At 45.4% G+C, this 26,071-nt stretch overlaps 1 protein-coding gene across 1 annotated transcript in view; it reads right to left on the bottom strand.

The window, feature by feature from the left end:
* SH2D4B (SH2 domain containing 4B) overlaps window positions 1-26,071 on the bottom strand; it is a 99,923-nt gene that overhangs the window by 31,537 nt on the left and 42,315 nt on the right. The window contains exon 4 of the mRNA XM_027596459.2: window positions 18,530-18,677. Coding sequence (XP_027452260.1) covers window positions 18,530-18,677 — 148 coding nt within the window. The remainder of the gene's footprint in view (window positions 1-18,529; window positions 18,678-26,071) is intronic.

Raw genomic sequence — 26,071 nt, 5'->3', positions numbered from 1 at the left:
CCTACAAAAGCCGGTGACCTTTGAGAGTTTACAGCCCCTGAGAGACAGTGACACTCAGTGACAGGTAGCAAAAGGAAGTCATAGGCAAACTAGGAAGACAGGCTGTTGGAACTCAGCCAGGTGAGGCCCTGAGCCATCAGACACACAGAGACCAAACCCAGCCTCCTAAAGGCCAGCTCTAATCTGGCCATTCTCTTCCTCAAACGCCTTCAGGGGCTCCCACTGCACACAGGATAAAGGATAGCCCCCCTCTCTCCCAGCCCTTAAGAAGTGTCCTGCCTGCCCCACTTTTTCCCCCAGTCCAATGGCTTCTGAGCTCCTCCCCACTCTGCTGTCTGGTTCCACCGTGCTCCCCACGCTCGGCGGACTCTCCCCTGTGCGGCTGTGCTCAGCCACCCAGACCCGCTGTGACGAGCGGGCAGCCAGGGCAGCCAGAAGGGCCAAGCACTGACGTCTCCCGGGGATGAGCAAGTGGCCGAGGCTGAGAGCAGGAAGCAAGCGGGGGCTCTGCCGTGGCCTTGGCCAAGCCTACCTGCTGCCCAGCCACACACGCGCATGCTCTTTAGCCACTTATCCCATGCAGACCCTGAGGTGGTTTCCATATCTCAGCCGCTGTGAATGATGCCGCAATGCCCGTGGGAGTGCAGGTTATCTCTCCAGTAGCCTGCTTTTTTTTTTTAACAATTTCAAATAATTTATTAAGGAAAAAATCTCAATTGCTTATTGATTTTCGATCCAAAGTTAAAAAAAAAAACATGAAATGGTGAAAATTATTCTTGATTAGAATTTGATGGCCAGATGCCACTCCTGGCTCTGTCAAAGAGTTTTGGCCAGGTCAGTTAGCTTCCTTATGCTTTTTTTTTTAATTTTTTTATTGTTATGTTAATCACCATACATTACATCATTAGTTTTTGATGTAGTGTTCCATGATTCATTGTTTGTGCATAACACCCAGTGCTCCACGCAGAATGTGCCCTCTTTAATACCCATCACCAGGCTAACCCACCCTCCCACCCCCCTCCCCTCTAGAACCCTCAGTTTGTTTTTCAGAGTCCATCGTCTCTCATGGTTCGTCTCCCCCTCCGATTTCCCCCCCTTCATTTTTCCCCTCCTGCTATCTTTTTTTTTTCTTAACCTATATTGCATTATTTGTTTCAGAGGTACAGATCTGTGATTCAACAGTCTTGCACAATTCACAGCGCTCACCATAGCACATACCCTCCCCAATGTCTATCACCCAGCCACCCATCCCTCCCTCCCCCCACTCCAGCAACCCTCAGTTTGTTTCCTGAGATTAAGAATTCCTCATATCAGTGAGGTCATATGATACATGTCTTTCTCTGATTGACTTATTTCATCCAGTAGCCTGCTTTCATTTCCTTCGGCTAGATACTCAGAAGTGGGGTTGCTGGATCATAGGGTAGTTCTATTTTTAATTTTCTGAGGAAGCTTCATACTGTTTTCCACAGTGGCTGCACCAACTTACATTCCCACCAACAGCGCACACCGGGTCCCTTTCACACACGTGCCTGCCACACGCCATCCAGCTTCCCTAGGAAAGTCCCTGAACGCCTCTAGGCCTCCGTTTCCACCTCTGGCAAAACGAGAATGACACAAATGTCTGCCTCACAGAGTGGTCATGAAGGGTAAATGGAAAATAAAAACATATGAAGTATTCTGGAAAGGCAGTGTCTTATTTGATCAGGCCCCTGACGTTGATCCTTTCTTCAAATGCCCCAAAGCCTGGGTCTGGAGCCCGGCTGCCTAGATTCAGATCCCAGCTCCACGTTCCAGCTGTGTGACGCTGGACAAGCTGCTTCATTACCCTGGGCCTGCATTTCCTCTTACGTAAAATGGACACAACGGTAGTCCCTACCTCATAAAGTTGTCGTGAGGCTTGAGAGAGCTAATAGTGTTCACTTAAAACCATGTCAGGGACATATTAAGCACCATGGTTAAGTGTTAAAATTTTTCCTTTTTTTTTTAAACAATTTTTTTAGGATTTTATTTATTTATTTGAGACAGAGAGATACAGAGGGAGAGAGAGCTACAGAGAGAGAGATAGCATGAGCAGAGGGAGAAGCAGAGACAGAGGGAGAAGCAGGCTCCCCACTGAGCCAGGAGCCCGATGTGGGGCTCGATCCCAGGACGCTGGGATCATGACCTGAGCAGAAGGCAGACACTTAACCATCTGAGCCACCCAGGCGCCCCTAAAATTTTCCTTTCCATTAGCCCTGGTATTGCCAAGTCCAAACCAGAGTTCATGGCCAGTCCAGGAAGAGACATCCTTGCTGGTCGATCACAGGGAATCTGCTCTGGGTCAAGCAGCTTACCCGAAATTGCAAGTTGAAATCTTAAAAGGTTGCTTTAGTTCCTTGTCAGAATCAGGGATTCAGACTGTATCCCGTGAATCTGCCGCGAAAACCCTCAGCCAAAACTCACAGGGTTTCTTCCTTCTCACCCAGTGAAAATAACCAAAACTCAGAGGAGGAGCCACATTAGGAGCAGCCACAAGCATCTATTGCCCTGAGCCACCAAGGGTCAGCCTCTCCACATGGCCCGGCGGACCCCCCGGCGGAGGTGAAGACCCACACTGAGTCACCTGCTCCCTCCCCCCGCCACACTCTGGCCCGAGATGATGCCCCACAGGCCTGTCCAGTAGACACTGAGAGGGCCTGCACTGCACACAGGACAAAGGGTGAGCATGGCCACCCCTACTTCTGAGGCAGGATCCAGAGCCTCCTCTCTCCTGGTTGTGGGAGATTGAGACTCATCTCCCAGTAACACCGTAAAGACAACCGGGACTGCGGGAACACACTGAAGACTTCAGAAGCAAGGCTGACTTGAGAGATCCAACAGTGGACCAAGCACAGTAAGACACCACTTCACACTCATGAGGGTAGCTATTTTTTTAACTTGTTTAATTAGAAAAAATAGAGGGCGCCTGGGTGGCTCAGTCGTTAAGCGTCTGCCTTCGGCTCAGGTCATGATCACAGGGTCCTGGGATCGAGTCCCACATCGGCTCCCTGCTCGGCAGGGACCCTGCTTCTCCCTCTGCCTGTCTCTCTCTCTGTCTCTTATAAAAAAAAAAAAAAAAAAAAAAGAAGAAGAAGAAGAAGGTATATTGGAGCAAATAATAGCAGAGACCTTCCCTAATGTGGGGAAGGAAAAAGGCATCAAAATCCAGGAGGCACAGAGAAACCCTCTCAAAATCAATAAAAATAGGTCAACACCCTGACATCTAATAGTAAAACTTACGAGTCTCAGAGACAAAGAGAAAATCCTGAAAGCAGCTCGGGAAAAGACATATGTAACCTACAATGGTAGAAACATTAGATTGGCAACAGACCTATCCACAGAGACCTGGCAGGCCAGAAAGGACTGGCATGATATCTTCACAGCACTAAACGAGAAAAATATGCAGCCAAGAATACTATATCCAGCTAGGCTATCATTGAAAATAGAAGGAGAGATAAAAAGCTTCCAGGACAAACAAAAACTAAAGGAATTTGCAAACACAAAACCAGCCCTACAAAAAATATTGAAAGAGGTCCTCTAAGCAAAGAGAGAGCCTAAAAGCAGCATAGATCAGAAAGGAACACAGACAATATACAGTCACAGTCACCTTACAGGCAATACAATGGCACTAAATTCATACCTTTCAATAGTTACCCTGAATGTAAATGGGCTAAACGCCCCAATCAAAAGACACAGGCTATCAGATTGGATTAAAAAACAAGACCCATCGATATGCTGTCTGCAAGAGACTCATTTTAGACCCAAAGACACCCCCAGATTGAAAGTGAGGGGGTGGAAAACCATTTACCATGCTAATGGACACCAAAAGAAAGCTGGGGTGGCAATCCTTATATCAGACAAATTAGATTTTAAAACAAAGACTGTAATAAGAGATGAAGAAGGACACTATATCCTACTTAAAGGGTCTATCCAACAAGAAGATCTAACAATTGTAAATATCTATGCCCCTAACGTGGGAGCAGCCAATTATATAAGACAATTAATAACAAAAGCAAAGAAAAACATTGACAACAATACAATAACAGTGGGGGACTTTAACACCCCCCTAACTGAAACGGACAGATCATCTAAGCAAAAGATCAACAAGGAAATAAAGACTTTAAATGAAACACTGGACCAAATGGACTTCACAGACTTATTCAGAACATTCCATCCCAAAGCAACGGAATACACATTCTTCTCTAGTGCCCATGGAACATTCTCCAGAATTGATCACATCCTAGGTCACAAATCAGGTCTCAACTGGTACCAAAAGATTGGGATTATTCCCTGCATATTTTCAGACCACAATGCTTTGAAACTAGAACTCAATCACAAGAGGAAAGTCGGAAAGAACTCAAATACATGGAGGCTAAAGGGCATCCTCCTAAAGAATGAATGGGTCAACCAGGAAATTAAAGAAGAATTTAAAAAATTCATGGAAACCAATGAAAATGAAAACACCACTGTTCAAAATCTTTGGGATGCAGCAAAGGCAGTCCTGAGAGGAAAGTATATAGCAATATAAGCCTTTCTCAAGAAACAAGAAAGGTCTCAAACACACAACCTAACCCTACACCTAAAGGAGCTGGAGAAAGAACAGCAACTAAAGCCTAAACCCAGCAGGAGAAGAGAAATCATAAAGATCAGAGCAGAAATCAATGAACTAGAAACCAAAAGAACAGTAGAACAGATCAATGAAATGAGGAGCTGGTTCTTTGAAAGAATTAACAAGATGGATAAACCCCTGGCCAGACTTATCAAAAAGAAAAGAGAAATGACCCAAATCAACAAAATGATGAATGAAAGAGGAGAGATCACAACCAACACCAAAGAAATACAAACAATTATAAGAACATATTATGAGCAACTCTATGCCAGCAAATTAGATAACCTGGAAGAAACGGGTGCATTCCTAGAGATGTATCAATTACCAAAATTGAACCAGGAAGAAATAGAAAACCTGAACAGACCTATGACCACTAAGGAAATTGAAGCAGTCATCAAAAATCTCCCAAGAAACAAAAGCCCGGGGCCAGATGGCTTCCCAGGGGAATTCTATCAGACATTTCAAGAAGAATTAATACCTATTCTCCTGAAACTGTTCCAAAAAATGGAAATGCAAGGAAAACTTCCAAACTCATTTTATGAGGCCACCATTACCTTGATCCCAAAACCAGACAAAGGCCCCATCAAAAAGGAGAATTACAGACCAATATCCTTGATGAACATGGATGCAAAAATTCTCACCAAAATCCTAGCCAATAGGGTCCAACAGTACATTAAAAGGATTATTCACCATGACCAAGTGGGATTTATCCCTGGGCTGCAAGCCTGGTTCAACATCCTCAAATCAATCAACATGATACAATACATTAACAAAAGAAAGAACAAGAATCATATGATCCTCTCAATAGATGCAGAAAAAGCATTTGACAAAGTACCGCATCCTTTCTTGATCAAAACTCTTCAGAGTATAGGGATAGAGGGTACATACCTCAGTATCATAAAAGCCATCTATGAAAAACCTACAGCGAATATCATTCTCAATGAGGAAACGCTGAGAGCTTTTCCCTTAAGGTCAGGAATGCGGTAGGGATGTCCACTCTCACCACTGCTATTCAACATAGTATTAGAAGTCCTGGCCACAGCAATCAGACAACAAAAAGAAATCAAAGGCATCCAAATCGACAAAGAGGATGTCAAACTCTCACTCTTTGCAGATGATATGATACTGTATGTGGAAAACCCAAAAGACTCCACCCCAAAACGGCTAGAACTCATACAGGAATTCAGTCAAGTGGCAGGATATAAAATCAATGCACAGAAATCAGTGGCATTCCTATACAGCAACAACAAGACAGAAGAGAGACAAATCAAGGAGTCGATCCCATTTACAATTGCACCCAAAACCAAAAGATACCTAGGAATAAATTTAACCAAAGAGGCAAAGGATCTGTACTTAGAAAAGTATAAAATACTCATGAAAGAAATTGAAGAAGACACAAAGAAATGGAAAAACGTTCCGTGCTCATGGATTGGAAGAACAAACATTGTGAAGATGTCAATGCTACCTAGAGCAATCTACACATTCAATGCAATCCCCATCAAAATACCATCCACCTTTTTCAAAGAAATGGAACAAATAATCCTTAAATTTGTATGGAACCAGAAGAGACCCCGAATAGCCAGAGGAATCTTGAAAAAGAAAAGCAAAGGTGGCGGCATCACAATTCCGGACTTCCAGCTCTATTACAAAGCTGTCATCATCAAGACAGTATGGTACTGGCACAAAAACAGACACATAGATCAATGGAACAGAATAGAGAGCCCAGAAATGGACCCTCAACTCTATGGTCAACTTACCTTTGACAAAGCAGGAAAGAATGTCCAGTGGAAAAAAAGACAGTCTCTTCAACAAATGGTGTTGGGAAAATTGGACAGCCACATGCAGAAGAATGAAACTGGACCATTTCCTTACACCACACACAAAAATAGACTCCAAATGGTTGAAAGACCTAAACGTGAGACAGGAGTCCATCAAAATCCTAAAGGAGAACACAGGCAGCAACCTCTTCGACCACAGCCACAGCAACTTCTTCCTAGATACATCGCCAAAGGCAAGGGAAGCCAGGGCAAAAATGAACTATTGGGATTTCATCAAGATAAAAAGCTTTTGCACAGCAAAAGAAACAGTCCACAAAACCAAAAGACAACCGACAGAATGCAAATGACATATCAGATAAAGGGCTAGTATCCAAAATCTATAAAGAACTTATCAAACTCAACACCCAAAGAACAAATAATCCAATCAAGAAATAAGCAGAAGACAGGAACAGACATTTTTCCAAAGAAGACATCCAAATGGCCAACAGACACATGAAAAAGTGCTCCACATCGCTCGGCATCAGGGAAATCCAAATCAAAACCTCAATGAGATACCACCTCACATCCGTCAGAATGGCTAAAATTAACAAGTCAGGAAACGACAGATGTTGGTGGGGATGCGGAGAAAGGGGAACCCTCCTACACTGTTGGTGGGAATGCAAGCTGGTGCAACCCCTCTGGAAAACAGTATGGAGGTTCCTCAAACAGTTGAAAATAGAGCTACCATATGATCCAGCAATTGCACTACTGGGTATTTAGCCCAAAGATACAAATGTAGGGACCCGAAGGGGTACGTGCACCCCAATGTTTATAGCAGCAATGTCCACAATAGCCAAACTGTGGAAAGAGCCAAGATGTCCATCGACAGATGGATGGATAAAGAAGAGGTGGTATATATACACAATGGAATATTATGCAGCCATCAAAAGGAATGAGATTTTGCCATTTGCAACGACATGGATGGAACTGGAGGGTGTTATGCTGAGTGAAATAAGTCAATCAGAGAAAGACATGTATCCTATGACCTCACTGATATGAGGAATTCTTAATCTCAGGAAACAAACTGAGGGTTGCTGGAGTGGTGGGGGGTGGGAGGGATGGGGTGGCTGGGTGATAGACATCGGGGAGGGTATGTGCTATGGTGAGCGCTGTGAATTGTGCAAGACTGTTGAATCACAGATCTGTACCTCTGAAACAAATAATGCAATATATGTTAAAAAAAAAAGAAGAAGATAGCAGGAGGGGAAGAATGAAGGGGAGTAAGTAAGAGGGGGAGACGAACCATGAGAGATGATGGACTCTGAAAAACAAACTGAGGGTTCTAGAGGGGAGGGGGGTGGGGGATGGGTTAGCCTGGTGATGGGTATTAAAGAGGGCACATTCTGCGTGGAGCACTGGGTGTTATGCACAAACAATGAATCAGGGAACACTACATCAAAAACTAATGATGTAATGTATGGTGATTAACATAACAATAAAAAATTATTTTAAAAAAAGAAAAAAATTAGAAAAAATAGAAAACAAGTGTTGGCAAAGGTACAGAGAAAGTGGAACACTTGTGCATTGTTGGTGGGCATTGAGCATGGCGCAGCTGCTGTGGAAAATGGGACAGCAGTTCCAGAAAAATTAAACATACGATTAGCATGTGAGCCAGCACCTCCTCTCCTGGAGATATATCCAAAAGAACCAAAAGAAGGGCTTCAGACACATTTTTTGTACAGCGATATTCATAGAAGCGTGATTCACAATAGCCAAAAGGTGGAAACAACTCAAATGTCCATCAAAGGACAAATAGGTAAACACAGTAGGGTATACACACACAGTGGAATATTACCCAGCCCTAAAAGAAGGGAATTCTGGGGCGCCTGGGTGGCTCAGTTGGTTAAGCGTCTGCCTTCAGTTCAGGTCATGATCTCAGGGTCCTGGGATCAAGTCCTGCATCGGGCTCCCTGCTCAGTGGGGAGCCTGCTTCTTCCTCTCCCTCTGCTGCTCCCCCTGCTTGTGCTCTTGCTCACGCTTTCTCTCTCTCAAATAAATAAAATATTAAAAAAAAAAGAAGGGGATTCTGATCCCTGCTACAACACAGATGAATCTTTAAGACAGTTGGCTAAGTGAATAAGCCAGACACAAAGGACGTCGTATGATTCCCCTGATACTTCACGTACTGTACTTACAATAGTTAATTACACAGCGAAAAGTAGAATGGTGGTTCCAAGTAGCTAGGGACAGGGTGGATCAGGGACTTACTGTTCAGTGGAGGCAGAGTTTCAGTTTGGAAAGATGAGAAAGTTCTGGAATGTACTCAATGCGACTGAGCTGTACACTTAAAAGTGGGTAAAGTGGTAAATTTTAAGTTGTGCATCTTACCACAATTTTTTTAAATGGACATTCTGTAACACTCTGGTTGGTGAGCACTGGGCTGAGAATGAAGAAGCCAGATCATAGGGGCGCCTGGGTGGCCCAGTCGGCTGGGCGTCCGACTCTTGATTTCAGCTCAGGTCATGATCTCAGGGTCGTGGCATCGAGCCCTGGGTCAAACCCCGAGTTAAGTCCCCTGTGGAGTTCTGTACTCGGCAGGGAGTCTGCTTGAGATTCTTTCCCTCTGCCCCTTCCCGTGCTCACACTCACTCTCTCTCTCAAATAAGTAAATAAATCTTGAAAAGAAGAAGCAGCCACCAGAGCATAGTTAAGCGTCATCATTGGCTAGATGTGCACCCAACTGTGTCCCCGCCTCAGCCCTCAATTCTCTCCCATGCAGGTAAGGGGGAAGGTCCCTTCCAGCTCTGCCCCCTATCTCAGGGATGTACCCACACCTGCCTGGCGTGGGGCCACCTCGCCAGAACTGAGACACCACTCTCCAGGACTGCCCAGCCTGGAACCCTCCTGCTCAAGAAGAAACCAGGAGTCCCACAGGTTTTGGAGTCCAAACTCTCCCACATCAGACCAGGAAACTTCAGCTGCCTCAGGCTCAGGGGTGTGGAGAGAGCTGGGCATTTGCTTGGCTTTACTCCTGTCTGTCTAGACTGGGACAAGTTTTCATCTCTCTGGATCTTAGTTTTCCCTCCCTGGAGACAGTACCATCCTTTATCCAAGGGCTACCAAACTGCCAGGCTGGTCTGGAATCATGTCCCTATCTGTGCTCAGGATAACACTGCTCAGTTCTCCAACACCGAAGAGAAACAACAGAAGTTGGTTTCCCCCCTGGCAGAATCTGCAAGCAGTTACATTGCTTCAGACGTCAAGCCACACTAGTCACTGCAAGAGGCAGAGTTCTTAACACTCTAACACAGTCGGGCAGGGTGTGTGCATTTATTCAGCACATGCGTAGTTAGTGCCCATTCTGTGCCCACTCTGTGCTGCACAGGACCAAAGCTGCACATTGCACACCTCCAGAGAGCACAGTCCCTGCATGATCATCATAGATTTGGACACATGTAATGATCATCATAGATTTGGACACATGTAACAATTTTCTGGCAGATGGTAGTGCAGTGTCTTTTTCTAATTTTCACAAGGTCAGCATAACAGCTGGCTGCCAAGCTGGTACTAAGAGACATGGGTACAACAATGAGCAAGACATTGTCCTTGCTCTCAGAGAGCTTACCATCTAGCAGGGGGACCCCGCCAGCAAACTGTGGACCTGAGTTGGAGAAGGACATCTAAACTGATGCCTGGTGGACACGTGGGAGTCAACCAACGGAGGCCAAGGAGAGGGTCTTCTGGGCAGAGCAGGCTCAGGGGCAGAGGCCGAGGGGCAAGACTCCTCCCGGAATGGGTCAGGATGGCTGGAGGGCAGCTCTCTTACAGACTGGGCAAAAGGTGAGGATGCAGAAACAGAAAAGGCCATTTAGGAGACCAATAAATACTGGCTAATTAATTTTAATGCTTTACCAAAGGGTGATTGGAAGCCACTGCCATGTTTTTAGCAGGACAGTGGGATGCCGTTTCCACCTCTCGAAGATTGGATTGGCTGCAGTGTTGGGAATGAATCCGACAGGAACAAGAATAAAGGCTTGGAAAACAGAAATATATGGAGAGCCATGGGGTCAAAGTTCAGATGGTACCAGGACAATGGGGTGGGAGGGTGTAAATTCAAAAAATAGTAAGGAAGTAGAATCCTTACCACTTGGTAAGTTTGGGAATTGATAGTGAGCCAAAAGGAGAGACCAGAATGACAGCCAAGCTTCTGCCTTTGACAGCCAGCTGATAAAGCCGGTTGGGGGCAAGTGGGGGCTTGAGTTTTGGATGTGTTGAGGTGGAGATGCCTATGGGATCCCAGGAGGACATGAGGTTCTGGAAGATCATTAGCTGCTGCTCATCATGAGACTCCTCTCTAGAGAACCTGCCCATGGTTCCTTGGGTGCTTTCTACCTCTGCCCAGATAGAAAAGAGTACTTTATAGAATTCAGATGATCCAGTTACATCCACAGAGAAACCCAATGCTTCAAAGCAATATCAATTTGTAGTAACACCTTGGGTGAATAATATATAATGTCTCCGAAAATTAGTTAATCATACATACATACATACATACATGTATACATACATATATATGTATATATATATAATGAAAAAGCACCCATAAAGATTTAAATTGTTTATGTGGGCAGTTGTGTTTAACTTCTGCTCTGTTTTCTGCTCCATGTGACAATGGACAACTCGAGTTACCATATCTACACTTTATCCCCTCATCTGTAAAATGGGGACTTCAGAGGGCTGCTCTGTAAATGAGGTAATGAGATATTACACAGAAGGGTCCTGGACAGCTCTGGCACAGAGCAGAAGTTCATTAAATATCATATACTGTTGTTACCTCTGTCTTCGCTGTGACGTGAGGGGACTGGAACGCCGCCTCTAGAAAGGGCCCGTCCCACTTAAGGCAGAAAGGGGTGGAGGCAGGGAATTGGTGTAGGGGTAGGGCTGAGTAGTGTCAGGAGCTCTGGTCGGGCAAAGGGGGAAAATGAAAATTTTGTGAAACAGGGAGGTTTCCTGGCCCCGGGGGGAGGACAACAGGCATTCCAGATATTGAAGGCTATGCACACAGGCCCCTGGGGACTCAACCTGCTGGAGCAGCCATCACCTGGGAAACAGGTGGGTTTGGCACCAAGAGGATGGACCCTGAGAGATAAGCCTCAGGGAAAGAAAGTGAGGCTCCCCCACAGCTAAATGTAGCCCAAGGGAAGGAGGGCTCTCTCCTCCCTGACTCCAATGCCTCTGAGATCACCATCAACCGAGTTCCGCTAGCAATTCCTGATGGCTGCCAACAGTGACCCCCTGTGGCCACCAGGCGCAACCAGTGGAGAGGTTCCTTAAGACCAGAGTGCTCCCCGCACCCGGGTGAACCCGGGAAGGACTCCACTTTGGGACAACAGAAAGCCTCCAGAGATTCTTGAGCAATTCAAGAGGAGAGAGAAGCCCACGCAGGATACGAATCGAGCACATGGGGACTCCGGCGGGCATTAATCTGAATAGTAAAACCAAACCTACGTGGCCCTCGGAGCTGGAGGTACGGCCAGTACTGGTTCTGTCCAAAGAGACACTGCACCATTTCCCAGGCCATCAGTACACAGAACAGGCCCTGCTTTGTGTCAGCTTTCCCTCCAGCCCCACATCCAGCTCTACCCCACCCCATCTCCCGACCACCCGGCATCTCCCCTTCGGGGTCTGCCTGTCTCCAGCACACAGCACTGTAGAACACCCGCGTTAAACCCAGACTCCAGAGCACTCTCTTTTCTATGAACAAAGAGAACAGAACCAACATAGCTGGACTACATCCTGAGCAGGACTCCATCCTGAGCCTGAGCACACATTTTTCTCCCTCGGCTCTGAGCACACGGCAAAGGGTGAGACAAGCAGAGTATAGACTGTGGGGAAGGGGCCACCCCAGAATGACATGGTTCAAGGAAAGGGGGGAGGGGTTCATGAGAACACAGTTCCAGGATTTGGAAATAGTATCATCGACCAAGTCATCCAGGCTCTTCTCCAACTCTCTGGGCAACTAGACAGCACCTAACTCCACACTCCTACACGTTTGCAGCTGAGAATTAATTAAATGAATTTCTGCCTGGATTTTCAGAGCTTCTGAGAGGCCAGAGCCTGAACTGAAAAACGAATTTTGTATTCGAGTGATACTAAAGGAAACAATGCCTTTTTTTTTCTAACTCGGAGAATTTAATTTAGGTGTTTTATCAAAAACGGCTGCTCCCTCTAGATTAATGGCCCACTATAATCTTTCATATTAAATTAATTGAGTGCAGAATGGTTTTGCTGGTTTTGAATGACAGCCTCCAGAGTTTAGCTACATCATTCTTTAAGAAAGCATAAAATAAGGAACCAAAATCGTGAGGCCGGCATCATCACCTTTTCACTGTCTTTTGGAGGTTTTTCCACTTTCCATTGCCACATGGTGCATTAATTAGCAGTCAGGCAGCACTTGGGCCAGATGACCTCCAGTCTGCATCCCTAACGATACACCTGCCGGGCCCCTAACGGTCCGCCTCATCATGTCGCTACAAAAAGAGGAACACTCTTGGGTGGCACTTCCTTCCTCCTACTATACCCTCCCAACAAGCCTCAACTCAGCATGATTACCCCCATTTTCCAAAGGAAGAAACCGAGCAGCTGAGCAAGAACTTGCTCTCGGTCACACGAGTCCGTGGCAGAGCTAGGGCAGGACTCCCAGTCCAGTGCTCCTTCTCCCACACTAGAGTGACCTCATGTGACCTCATTTTGTACTTGTTCACTATTTTTTCAGTATAAAGCTTTGTCCTGCCTTTTTTTTCCCCCTATCTCTTCCATTCTGAATTTAAATGAATGAATTCTTCGTTAGCTCTTATCCATCTTGCCTTTCCCACTTTCCCCATTATTCACCATGAACCTCAGGCTGCAGCCACGGGGAAACACATCCTAGGCACCCGATGACCTTGCTTTTGCTCAGTGCTCCTCCCTCAGCTGTGATGCCCTTCCCTGCTTCTTTACTTCCCCACTTCTCCCAAACCAAATGCCATTTCCTCCACGGGGCCTTTCCAAACGCTCTATACACCATGATCACATGTGATTGATTCCTGGGATGCCAGGCTAGCCCAGCACCCACAACTCAGTAGCTATGATACACCACATTAACAAAAAGAATAAAAATCGTATGATCGTCTCAATAGACGCAGACGACGCATTTGACAAAATTCAGCATCTTTTCATGATAAACACTCTCAACAAATCGGGTATACAAAGAATGTACCTCATAATAAAAGCTGTATATGACAAGCACACAGCTAACATCATACATAACAGCGTAAGGCTGAAAGCTTTTGCTCTAAGATCAGGAGCAAGACAGGAATGCCCACTGTCACCATTTCTTTCACCGTGATACCAGAAGTCTTAGCCAGAATAATTAGGCAAGAAAAAAAAATAGTAAAAGGCAGGGCGCCTGGGTGGCTCAGTCATTAAACGTCTGCCTTCATCTCAGGTCATGATCCCAGGGTCCTGGGATTGAGTCCCACATGGGGCTCCCTGCTCAGCGGGAAGCCTGCTTCTCCCTCTCCCACTCCCCCTGCTTGTGTTGTCTCTCTCTCTCTGTCAAATAAATAAAAATAAAATCTTTTAAAAAAATAGTAAAAGGCATCCAAATCAGAAAGGAAGAAGTAAAATTGTCTCTGTTTACAGGTGGCATGAACTTACATATAGAAAACCCTAAATATTTCACCAAAAAACTGTTAGAACCAATAAATTTGGTAAAGTTGCAGGATTAAAAATCAACATATAAACATCGGTTCTGTTTCTATGCAGTAACAATATATATCCAAAAACGAAATTAGTAAAACAATCCCACTCACAATAGCATCAGAATGGGTGAAATAGGCAATGGGTATTAAGGAGGGCACTTGTGATGAGCATTGGGTGTTATATGCAAGTGATGAGTCACTAAATTCTACAACTGAAACTAATATTACACTGTATGTTAACTAACCGGAATTTATTGTTTTCAAGATTTTATTTGTTTATTTGAGAGAATGAAAGCATGAATGGGAGGGACAGAGAGAGGAGAGAGAATCTCAAGAGACTCCATGCTGAGCATGGAGACAAACGCAGGGCTCAAGCCCAGGACCATGAGATCGTGACCTGAGCTAAAACCAAGAGTTGGACGCTTAACCAACTGTACCACCCAGGCACCCCACTAACTGGAATTTAAATAAAAACTTGGAAAGAAAAAAAAATTTAATAAAATACTTAGAAATAAATTTAACCAAGGAGATGAAAGACTGGGACACTAAAACTATAAGACATTGATGAAAGAAATTAAAGAAGACACAAATAAACAAAAAGATATCCTGTGTTCATAGATAGGAAGAATTAATATTGTTAAAATATACATACTACTCAAAGCAATGTACAGATTCAATGCAATCCCTATTAAATTTCCAATGGCATTTTTCACAGATAATAGAAAAAATAATAATCCTAAAATTTGTATGGAACCACAAAAGATTCTGAACAGCTAAAGCAATCTTGAGCAAGAAGAACAAAGCTAGTAGCATCTAACTTCCTGACTTCAAATTATATTACAAAGCCATAGTAACCAAAACAGTATAGTACTTGCATAAAAAGAGACATATAGACCAATGGAAAAGAATATAGGGCTCAGAAATAAACTTATACATATACAGTCAAATAATTTTCTTTTTTTTTTAAGATTTTATTTATTTGACAGAGAGAGACACAGTGAGAGAGGGAACACAAGCAGGGGGAGTGGGAGAGGGAGAAGCAGGCTCCCCGCGGAGCAGGGAGTCCAATGCGGGGCTCTATCCCAGGACCCTGGGATCATGACCTGAGCCGAAGGCAGATGCTTAACGACTGAGCCACCCAGGCGCCCATACAGTCAAATAATTTTCAACAAAGGCGCCAAGAATACCCAATGGGGAAAGATAGTCTTTTCAAAAAAAATAGTGCTGTGAAAACTGGATATCCACAGACAAAAGAATGAAAAAGGGATTAAAGACTTAACTATAAGACCTGAAACTGTAAAACACCTGGAAGAAAACGTAAGAAAAAAGCTCCCTGACATTGGTCTTGGTGATTTTTTTTGGATTATGACACCAAAAACAAAAATAAACAGGCGGGGTTATGTCAAATTAAAAACCTTCCACACAGTAAAGGAAACATCAACAAAACGAAAAGGCAACTTGCAGAATAGGAAAAAATATTTGTAAACCACATATAGGGGTTTACAAATATCTAATAAGGGGTTAATGTCCAAAATACATAGGAATCCATACAACTCAATAGCCAAAAACAAATAACCCAATTTAAAAAAATGGGCAAAGGACCCGAATAGATATTTTTTCAAAAGGATATACAGATGGTCAATAGGTACATGAAAAAGTGCTCAACATCATTAATTATAAGGGAAATGCAAATCAAAACCACAAAGAGACATCACTTCATACCTGTTAGGACGTCTATTATCAAAAAGACAAAAGATGCCAAGCATTAGCAAGGATGGGAAGAAACTGGTCATTGGCATGGAACATAGCTAGCTTCCTTCAACCACTACGGATTTTTTTTTTTTTTTTTTTTGGTTTTGGCTTTGTTTTATGGGGGTTTTTTTGTTTGTTTTTTTAAATTAACATATATTATTTGTTTCAGGGGTACAGGTCTGTGATTCATCAGTCTTGCACAACTCACAGCACTCACCATAGCACACACCCTCCCCAATGTCCATCACCCAGCCACCCCATCCGTCCAACCCCCCTCCCCTCCAGCAACCCTCAGTTTGTTCCCTGAGATTAAGAGTCTCTTCTGGGTTGTCTCCCTCTCTGGTTTCGTCTTGTTTCATTTTTCCCTCCCTTCCCCTATGATCCTCTGTCTTGTTTCTCAAATTCCTCCTATCAGTGAGATCATATGATATTTGTCTTTCTATGATTGACTTATTTCGCTTAGCATAATACCCTCTAGTTCCATCCATGTCATTGCAAATGGCAAGATTTCATTTTTTTATGGCTGCATAATATTCCAGTGTGTGTGTGTGTGTGTGTGTGTGTGTGTGTGTATACAACACATCTTCTTTATCCATTCATCTGTTGATGGACATCTAGGCTCTTTCCATAGTTTGGCTATTGTGGACATTGCTGCTATAAACATTGGGGTGCACGTGCCCCTTCGGATCACTACATTTGTATCTTTGGGGTAAACATCCAGTCACTACTACGTTTTTTTGAGCTTGCACTTATGTTTTAAGAGGTGCCAGGGGTACATTTTGCACTGAAATCTAAAGATTTCACTTAAATCTTCACTTAAAAAAACACTTCACAAAAATAGTCTTTGTCACTACATTATTTACTTATGTGTTTGTACATTTCTGTTAATTTATGAGTGATTTTTTTCAGTAAAAACACACATGTTCAAGAACCACAAAAAAAAAAACCCCAATGTTCACAGCAACATTATTCATAATAGCCCAAAAGTAGAAACAACCCAAAGGTCCATCAACTAATGAATGGATAAACATCATGTATAATTCTATTTATATGAAATATCGATAATGGGCAAATCCATAGGGACAGAAATTAGATTAGTGGCTCCCAGAGGTGTGGCGGGAGAAGGAAAATCCAATGGGGACAGTTTCTCTTTGTGGTGAGGAGATCTCTGGAAGTAACAGTGACGGTGGTTTGCACAAGGCGTTGAGTATCCTAAAAGCCGCTAAACTGTACACTTTAAAAGGATGAATTTTATGTTATGTGAATTGTATTTCAATTTCTTTTTCTAGTCTGTTGAATGAATCTGGCATGTGGTTGAAAAAGGCTGCGGACCAGAGGGCTGGCGAGTAGAAGTCATGCGCTCCCCCTGTCGTGGCCCTGGCCCCAGTCATCTCTCGGGGGTACCACTGCAACAGCCTCTTCCTGTCTGTCACCCCCAAACCCACCTTTACAAGTGTCCCACTGCCCACCTGCAAGGAACCATGCCTTTTTATTTTCTCCATGTTTTGACTTCTGGGACCTTGCTGAGCCGAGAGAGACTGGCCCTCCCAGGGATGTCCAATTCCTAAAGATACTAGAGGACTCACCCGCAAGTGTGCCTTTCATTTGCAAACCAGCCAATCCAAAATACTCGGATCACTTCCTCTATCTAGTTCTGACTGTGAACCAAGAGTTGGACGCTTGCCCTCCTCACCCCAGGGCCAGGCGTCAGACAACTAGAGAGCCCCTGTGCCCCAGAGCCTGCAGACATGATTCAAACCAGCCGATCCTACACCTGCTTCCCCTGCCTGGCGTCACCTGCGCCCAGCAAACCACAAGGCCAGCACTGGGCCCTGGCTCCCTCCGCCCCCTGACGGGCCCTGGTGCTTCCCCATGAAGCCCCGCCCGGCGTGTCCCGCTCCCTGTGAGTAAAAACTTCTTGGGGCAACGTCGTCATTTCCACATTATCCATATGATCCAGGTGTTACCGTACCTGATTCAAACGAAGCCCGAGCACATACTGAAACACCACCCTTCAAATCTGCTTCCGCCTCCCTCTCCCCCCTCCCCAACTTTTCTCCCCCCGACACTCGCCAAGCTGTGTAGCCTCTGTAGCCCGCGCCATACATCTCCACCTTCCTGTGCACGTCCCATTCCCATCATCATGCCCTTACGTAGGCTGGGACCTCCGTCTGGGGCACCCTCTCCCTCACCCGCCCTTCGCCTCCGTTGTTCCTGTGCCCGCATCAAGCTTCACTTCGTCATGCTGCCTCCGGAAGCCCACCGGGATAGCCACTCTGTACTCCCAACAGGAGTGGTACTTTCTCCCTCAAAGCCGGGAGCCTGCGTGTCTTGTCTCCCACCCGGCCCGGGAGTTCCTCCAAGATAAGCACGGTGATCCCCCAATTCTGGGTGCCCAGAGGTTAGCACAGAGCCAGTAAAGTACTGGTAACGCAATCAATATTTTTTAGTGTAAGAAATCTCCTCCATAGGCATATAAATAAGCTCTCGGCGGGCGGAGCCCTCACCCTCTGGGTCCTTAGCAGGGCCCCGTGCAGGGTGTGTCCTGCGTAAAGGCCTGGGGCGGAAGGCGTGAACCGGTAGGTTGAAGGATGACGGAGCAGATAAGCAGCGGGAGGAGAGCGGGTGGGGCGACAGGCCGGTCTACTCACGCTGTTCCTCCCACTCACGCTCCTCGCTCTCGCTGGCGTGGCTCTGCAGCTGGGCCTGCTTCAGGGTCCAGTAGAGTTCCTTGGCCCTCTGCTCTTCCCGGAGGCGAATCTGCTCCTCTCCTCGCTTCCTCTCCTCTTCCTCTTTCCTCTAGAATATCATGGGGACAGAAGGACGTTAGGTTACGAGAGAGAAGTGCCCCTGTGACTCTGGGGCAGGGCTGTGCTGTGGCGGCGTGGGGTGGGCCAGGGCTGGCGGCTCAGGTGTATTCTCTGACACAGGAAATGGCCATAGTCAGGGAAGGATCCAACGGGTTAAAATCCGGGGAACAGGGGCACCTGCGTGGCTCAGTCGGTTAAGCTACCAGCTCTTGGTTTCAGCTCCGGTGGTGATCTCAAGGTCGTGAGATCGAGCCCTGTGTTGGGCTCCCCACTGAGCGTGGAGTCTGTTTGAGCTTCTCTCCCTCACCCTCTCCCTCTGCCCCTCCCTCCCTAAAATAAATAAATAAATCTTAAAAAAAAAAAATAATGTGTGGAATAATTTGTAGACCCCAAAGCTTTCTGCAAAGATAAGAGGAGGTTGGGCCATCCTTGGCCACACTTGCATTCTGGGGGAGACGGAGGGTAGGTACCACTCCTTCTGGAGGCCAATTAAGCAGGATATGATCATGTCTTAACCTTCTGTCTGGATAAGATATTTCCAAGACAAGCAGGTTTCGGGGGACCCACATCTCCAATTGTCACACTTTGAAACTCCAAAAAGCTGTGTGTGTGTGTGTGTGTGTGTGTGTATTTCCCTCTACCTTTGTTCACATCAAAGTAACCGGCAGGTGTCGAACATGCATTATATGCTATAGGCTCATTTTCAGAACCAGCAATTCTCCAGGCCACGTCACCCCAAACTACCCACCCTCACCCAGTGCCCAGAGGCCACCATTCTCAGTTATTTTAGCTGTTCCTTCATGTGGTGACATCTCTGTCTGAATCACGCAGCTAATTTTTTTATTTATCAATTCTAGACATTAAACTACTGCCTTTCCTTTTTGGTACATGAGTATTTGACATTTATGTTTGCCACACAGGTACACGCCCAGACTTTTCCTCTCCTCCTCCTTAGCATGTCAACATCAAAATTTGTGGTGAAATCAATAATCGGTGTAAATACGGTTCACTGCAAAGCCAAAGTAGGGCGCTGTTTTCACCAATGATAAGAAGTACGTTTTGTAACTTTCTAACATAATGTGGGTGTGTCTCAAGACTTGCAAGTTGCCTTTTTAATAGGCAACAGTTTTTTCTTTCTTCTTAAAATGATGAGTAATAAATCAATACTTAACTAATATGGCATCTTATATTCAGTAAAATATGGTAGTACGATGGCTTTTTCTTTCCTGAGTTCATAATTGTTTTATCCTGAAGTTGCATATTGAATTTTCCCAACTTCTCTAAGATCTGTCGTAAATCTTTCTCTGTGTTTATTATTTTAACAGGTAAACAGCAGTTATCTTTTTTCAGGGGTCGCCACTATCCCCAGATGCCAGCCTTCCTTCTTCTCCCATCTCAGTTGGTTGTTACCGGGTCTCCGGGTAACCACCCGGGGACCACCCACTCCGTCCATCCACCTGGGGACTCATTTCTTAGCCCTCCTCCAGTTGAAGCTCTTGTTTCTTTGTTCCACGTTCTTTTCTGGCCACTTCGTCATTTTGCAACAACATAGCTAGCAGGACTTCTCAAGTATGGACGCACAGGGAGACACTCTGAGTCTTGTCTGAAGACATCTATATGCTGCCTTCAGATATAACTGCTAATTTGGCTGAGCATAGAATTCAATTAAAAACCACTTTCCTAAAGCAGAATTTGGAAGACTTTACTTCCCAGCATCCAATACTGCCACGTGGATTCTCAATCTTCTGCATGAGACATTAATTTTTCTCTTTATCGCTGATGTTCTGAACATGGTTAAATGATGTGCCTTGGTGGGGATTTTCTTTCATTGATTGTGCTAGGCATGCAAGGAGCTTTCTGCCTGAAGTCTCAGATCTTTCCAGTCTGATACACCTTGGCTTAGAATTTCTTGGGTAATTTCTTCTCCTCTCATTGTTTTTCTTTCTAGAACTCCTGCTTGTCAAATTCTGGACTCCTTGACTTGATCCTCTAGGAGGCTTAGCATTTCTCTCTTATTTTCTCTTCCCTGCCTTTGCTGTTCTACTTCCTGGTTGATTCACTGATTTTATTGTCTAAACAGACTACTACATTTTTTATTACAGATTGCATTTGTAATTCCTAAAGCCCTCCTTCTTATTCTTCGGTTGTTCCTTTTTGCTTCATTGCACCCTGTCCTGGTTTCAAGAGTGTAATGTTTCATCTCTGAGGACTTTAGAGCTTTCTCCCCCCGCCCCCCATATTCTGATTTAGGTCTATTTCCTCTGTTTTTTGCTTTTTTTTTCCCTTTAAAGTATGTTTTATGTGTTGCCTGTCATTGGTGTTGGAGGCTTTTCTCAGATGTCTCATGTTTCCTGGCTGTCCATATTCAAGACAGGAAATAACTATCCGAATGGGAGACTCAGAGGGTGTAGACAGGACTTCCCTGGGAAGTGGGCTTCACGCTAGGATGACTGGATGAGGAATCAGCCATTTCACTGAGGAAAATACTCAGTACTCCAGTGTAAGTGTAAGTATCTAGAGGTCCTTTGTCTGAGATTATTCCGTGTCTTCTCCTCTATCCTACTAGGTGGAGTCTGAGCACCAGCATACCGAAATCTGTGGGGGAGGCAGGCTGCAGGCAAGACAGCCCTGAGACCTTAGCTAACAGAACCCCTAGCTTGCGTCCCACATTTCATAGGAACACCATGCCTTGACATGCCTTCTTTGCAAACATCCCCCTCAGGTGTCTGCCAGGAAAGGCCAGAAAGAGTCCTCCCAGGATTGGCAGGGGCAGCAGTGGTATCCAGGTAAGGTACCCTAAGTCCAGACCAGGTCCCGCATGAGCCCCAGTCCCTTGTTTCTCCCCCTCAGGGTGTTCTCTGACCCTCTCCTTCATGAAAGGGGTTAACCATATGGCCCCAGGAGCTCCAAGACACATATTTATGGAATCATCCTGAAGTCTAGTGGCCAGGCCACGTTTCCAGGGGGGTGGCCTAGCAAGCCTACAAACCCTGCCAGTAGGCACTGTATTTTTATTGCAGCATTGCATGAGATTGGGTCACCAGAAAAGACCTAACAGGCTGATTTCACGTGGCTCAAATTGATAATTTATGATAAGAAAAGACACCATGCAAAACTACTTGCCCGCCCTGTCATCCCAGAGGCAGCCCAGGCTGCAGGTTCTATGGCTCAGGTTACTCACTGCTTAAAGTAAGACCTTTCCTTAATCCTCCTGTTTCCCATGTGTCCCTTGCCTGCTCTCGCCATTCAGCCTGACACACTGAGCTCTGAGCCTCTGCCCACTCCCCATCTCCTTCAGCGTGGAGGGAGGGATGTAGTAGCCTGGATGAAAATGGGGACGTGAGGGTCCAGCCATTCCACAGAGAAACTGGTCGCCAACCTGAGCTCCCTGCTTCACAGTCCCTGGTGCCTCTAGGTCCCGAGCCCATGGGGACCCAGACTGAGCCAGCTCACCCACCCACCCCCTTCCTGCAGGAGCCCCACTGAACCTCACCACTCTGTCTTCCAGCCTTCAAACCTCAGCGAACATTTTCTTATCTGTTCCCTCTTCTCATTTTCTCTCTCCTGGTGCTTTGGAAATTTTTCAGTCCTTTCCTACTATTTAAATGGATCAACAAGAGTCGGGGTGGAGAGGAGGTAACTGAGTTTTTAATCCCTCATTTAATAAAAAAAAGACAAAGTTTTTTGTTTCTTCTGAAACAGTATAGATTAAGGATTTTTTACTAATTCAAAAATCAAAGTTTTAGTCTGAAAAAATAGGCAGAATTCCCACTTCCTAATGAGTCACTCTCAAGAGTTGGGCATGAGGACAAAAGAAGCTGAGTGGCTTCACACGTCACTCACCAAATACTTACAGAGCACACAGAGGCTCAGGCCTGCATCGGGCTCTGGGGACACAGCAGTGGCCAGGACACATGCAGGCCCCACCTCCGCGCTTACCTTTCCAGGGGGCAAAACACACCAGACAAATAAAAATCAGGAAATATCAGAAGATAATAACCAGTGTGCAGAGAATTAAAACAGGAAAAAGAACAGAGAGAATTTAGGATGCTACTTTAGGCTGGGTGACCAGAAGTCCTCTCAGAAGGGTCGATGTGATCTGATAACTGAATAGTAAGGAAGAACGCCGATAAGTAAGTTTGGGGGAGAAGAAATTTCCAGGCAGAGAAAAGCACAAGCACAATGGACCCAGCATTGCAAATGAGCTTGGCATGTTTGAGTATAGAATCATCTACTGTGGTTGGAAGAAGAAAAGTCAAAATTCTATATTTGATGAGTTCGAGATGCCATCTGACATCCCAGAGGCCTGCCATCAGTAGCAGGATGGGGGAGCCTGGGGCTGAAGGGCAAGTTCAGCTGAAGATACTGGTTCAGAAGTCATCTGCGTAGGGATGAAGTTTCTCAGCCACAGGACCTAATGCTATCACTGAGAGAAAGAATGCAGATCCAGAGGAAACAACCAGAAATAAGGTACGGAGATGAAAGTACAGCATAGGGAATATAGTCAATAAAACCATAATAACGTTGTAGGGTGACAGATGGCGGGTGACTCCACTTACCGTGGTGAGTACTGCGTAATGCAGAGAATTGTTGAATCACTATGTTGCACACCTGAAACTCATATAACGCCGTATGTCAATTATGCTTCAACAATAACAATAAAAGAGAGAGAGAGAGAGAACAACCAGAGTGTCTTGGGCCACTCCACCATTTAAAAGTTGAGAGAAAGAGCAGGAACCAGGAAAGGAGGCTGAGAAGGAAAGCCAACAGATAAGCTAAAAACCCAGAAGGGGTGATGTCTGTTGGGGAAACCAAGAAAGAACATTTCAAGTAAAAGGGAGTGGTAAACTGAGCTGCAGGCCCTGAAACATCACAGAAGATAAGGACAGAGAAGTGACAGGACGGCAGGCAGGTCGTGGCCTCAGGACATGATGGGAGAGCTGCCCAGTGGGGTGGAGGGGCAGCCATCCAGGCGGCATGGGGGAGGGAGTGGAAATGACCGCAGACAGCCCTCTGGGGACATCTTCTGCAGATAGGAGCGGAGATAGGGAGCGGCAGGTGGAGGGAAATGTGGGGTGAGGAGGGACATGGGCTCGGATGGGAACGGCCAGAGCTGAGAGTTGATGACAGATGCAGAATTGGAACCAAAGTCTGTCTGACCCCAAAGCAGAAGTTTTAGCTCGAAGCCATGAAGAAAACCTCACCTTCTGCAATCACCAGCATCTCAGCAGAGCAAAAATCCACCCCACCCCAGCACAGCACTGCAGTGTATGCAGCTGGTTTCCCATGCCTGCCTCCTTCACCTCAGTTCCCTCATCTCTGACCCAGGTTGTCACATTACCCAATACACGGGGCACCCACAAAGACGGCGTCCACCCCGGCTCTTCAGATCTGGCACCTGCCCAGGGCGGGGTTCCAGGCAGGAACAGGTCTCAGGGAAAACACAGTCAGCCAAGGCCTGTCCGAGCAGAGTGTCTTCAACCCCCCTGGTCCTACTTTCTGGTACAGAGGAGGAGTGTACTGGCTTGTTCAGGCTGCCATAACAAAGTACCACAGACCAGGAGGCTGAAGCCACAGACATTTATGAGCTATCGAGGCCATAACTCTAGAGGCAGAGTGGCTTTCTTCTGAGGCTTCTCTCCTTGCTTGGTAGACGGATCATCTTCTCTCCATGTCTCACACATTCTGTCCTCTGTGTGTACACATGTCTGTGTCCAAGTTTCCTCTTCTTCTAAGAACACCAGTCATGCTGAATCAGGACCCACCCTGAAGACCGCTTCTTAACCTTATGACCTTTCCAAAGACCTTACCTCCACATACACTTACATTCTGAAATAGTGCCGGTGAGGTCTTCAACATTAGAATTTTAGCGTGACACAGTTCAGCCCATCACAAGGAGACAGCACCCCCAGGGAAGGGTCATGACTGACACTTAGCATAATGCTCTCCAAGTGCATCCATGTTGTCACAAATGGCAGGGTTTCTTTCTCTATTAAGACTGAATAACATTCCATTATATATATATATATATATATATATATATATATATATACACACACACACACACATAATACATATATAAACATTATATATACATATACATTATATATACATACATTATAATATATACATTACATTATGTATACATTATATATATATACACACACATAATATATACATACCACATTTTATTTATCCATTCATTGGTCAGCAGACACTAAGGTTTTGTTTAGCAAACAAGCACAAAGTTTCAGTTGTGCAGGATGAATACATTCTGGACTTGCTCCATGGTGCCTATAGTTAATACCATACTGACTACTTGCAATTTGCTAAGAGAGTAGATCTTAAGTGTTCTTACTGCACACAAAAAAGGTCACCAGGTAAGGTGACAGATGTGTTCCTTATCTTGACTATGGTCACCATTTCGCAATGTATACCTATACTAAAACATTGTACATCTTCAATATATACAACTTTTATTTGGAAATTGTAGCTCAGTAAAGTTGCGGGGGAGGGAACTACCCACAAATAAATAAATCGACAAATGGCAGAGCCACACTGTTCAGTCAATCCTCTCTGCCCGAGTGAACAGCACGCTGGGAGCCGGAACCCGCTGCCTCCTCCATCTCCGAGGAAAATAACCAGCCACTTACTGTGACAAAGACAAGCTTCTCACAGGGCTGGGGACAACAAAAGAAAACATTTTGCAGCTACAGATAAAGAGCATTGCATCTTTCCCTCCACAGTCTTGCTGAAATGCCTCAGCCCTCACCGCTGAAATTGCCTGGAAACTTCCCCTGTTGCGGCCACTCTCACAACCCTTTGGCTCCCCTGCGAGCCCTGAGGAAAAGTCTATCTTTTCCAAAGGCGGCCAAAGACAGATGGGCAAAGGCCAACACAGCCAAAAGGCAGATGGGCAAACATGCCCTTCTTCTACCTTAGGAATCGATGCCTCTTTCTGGCGGGCCCAAAGCCCTCGGAGCCACCCGCCTTATTCAATCCCCCTTCTCCTGATAACCCATCAGTCACGCCACACTGTGGGAGCCCACGCCCCACCCCCGTGGAAACTGTCACCGAGACAGATGTTTTTCTGGAAGGCACAGTCATTTTCGTTGTGCTGGGGAGCAAGAATTCCTGTCCCCTTCAAGGGTCCTTCTAGCTGGACTAAGAATCAAATTGACATGAGACAGATTAACAGTAGAAAATCAGAGGTCATAGCATACATACGGGGAAAGCACACAGATATGGAAGACTGTCAGGCAAAATGAGGGATATGTGTCATCCTGAACTTAGGAGAAGGGGAGTTAGGGGTCTGGGATTCCCAAAGAGAGGAACGCAATTCACAGGGCAATAAAGAGAAGAGCAGGTGTTTGGTAATTCGAT

Source organism: Zalophus californianus, chromosome 15, assembly GCF_009762305.2.
Source record: "Zalophus californianus isolate mZalCal1 chromosome 15, mZalCal1.pri.v2, whole genome shotgun sequence".
Taxonomy (NCBI): domain Eukaryota; kingdom Metazoa; phylum Chordata; class Mammalia; order Carnivora; family Otariidae; genus Zalophus; species Zalophus californianus.
This window is presented reverse-complemented; position numbering and strand designations above follow the sequence as displayed.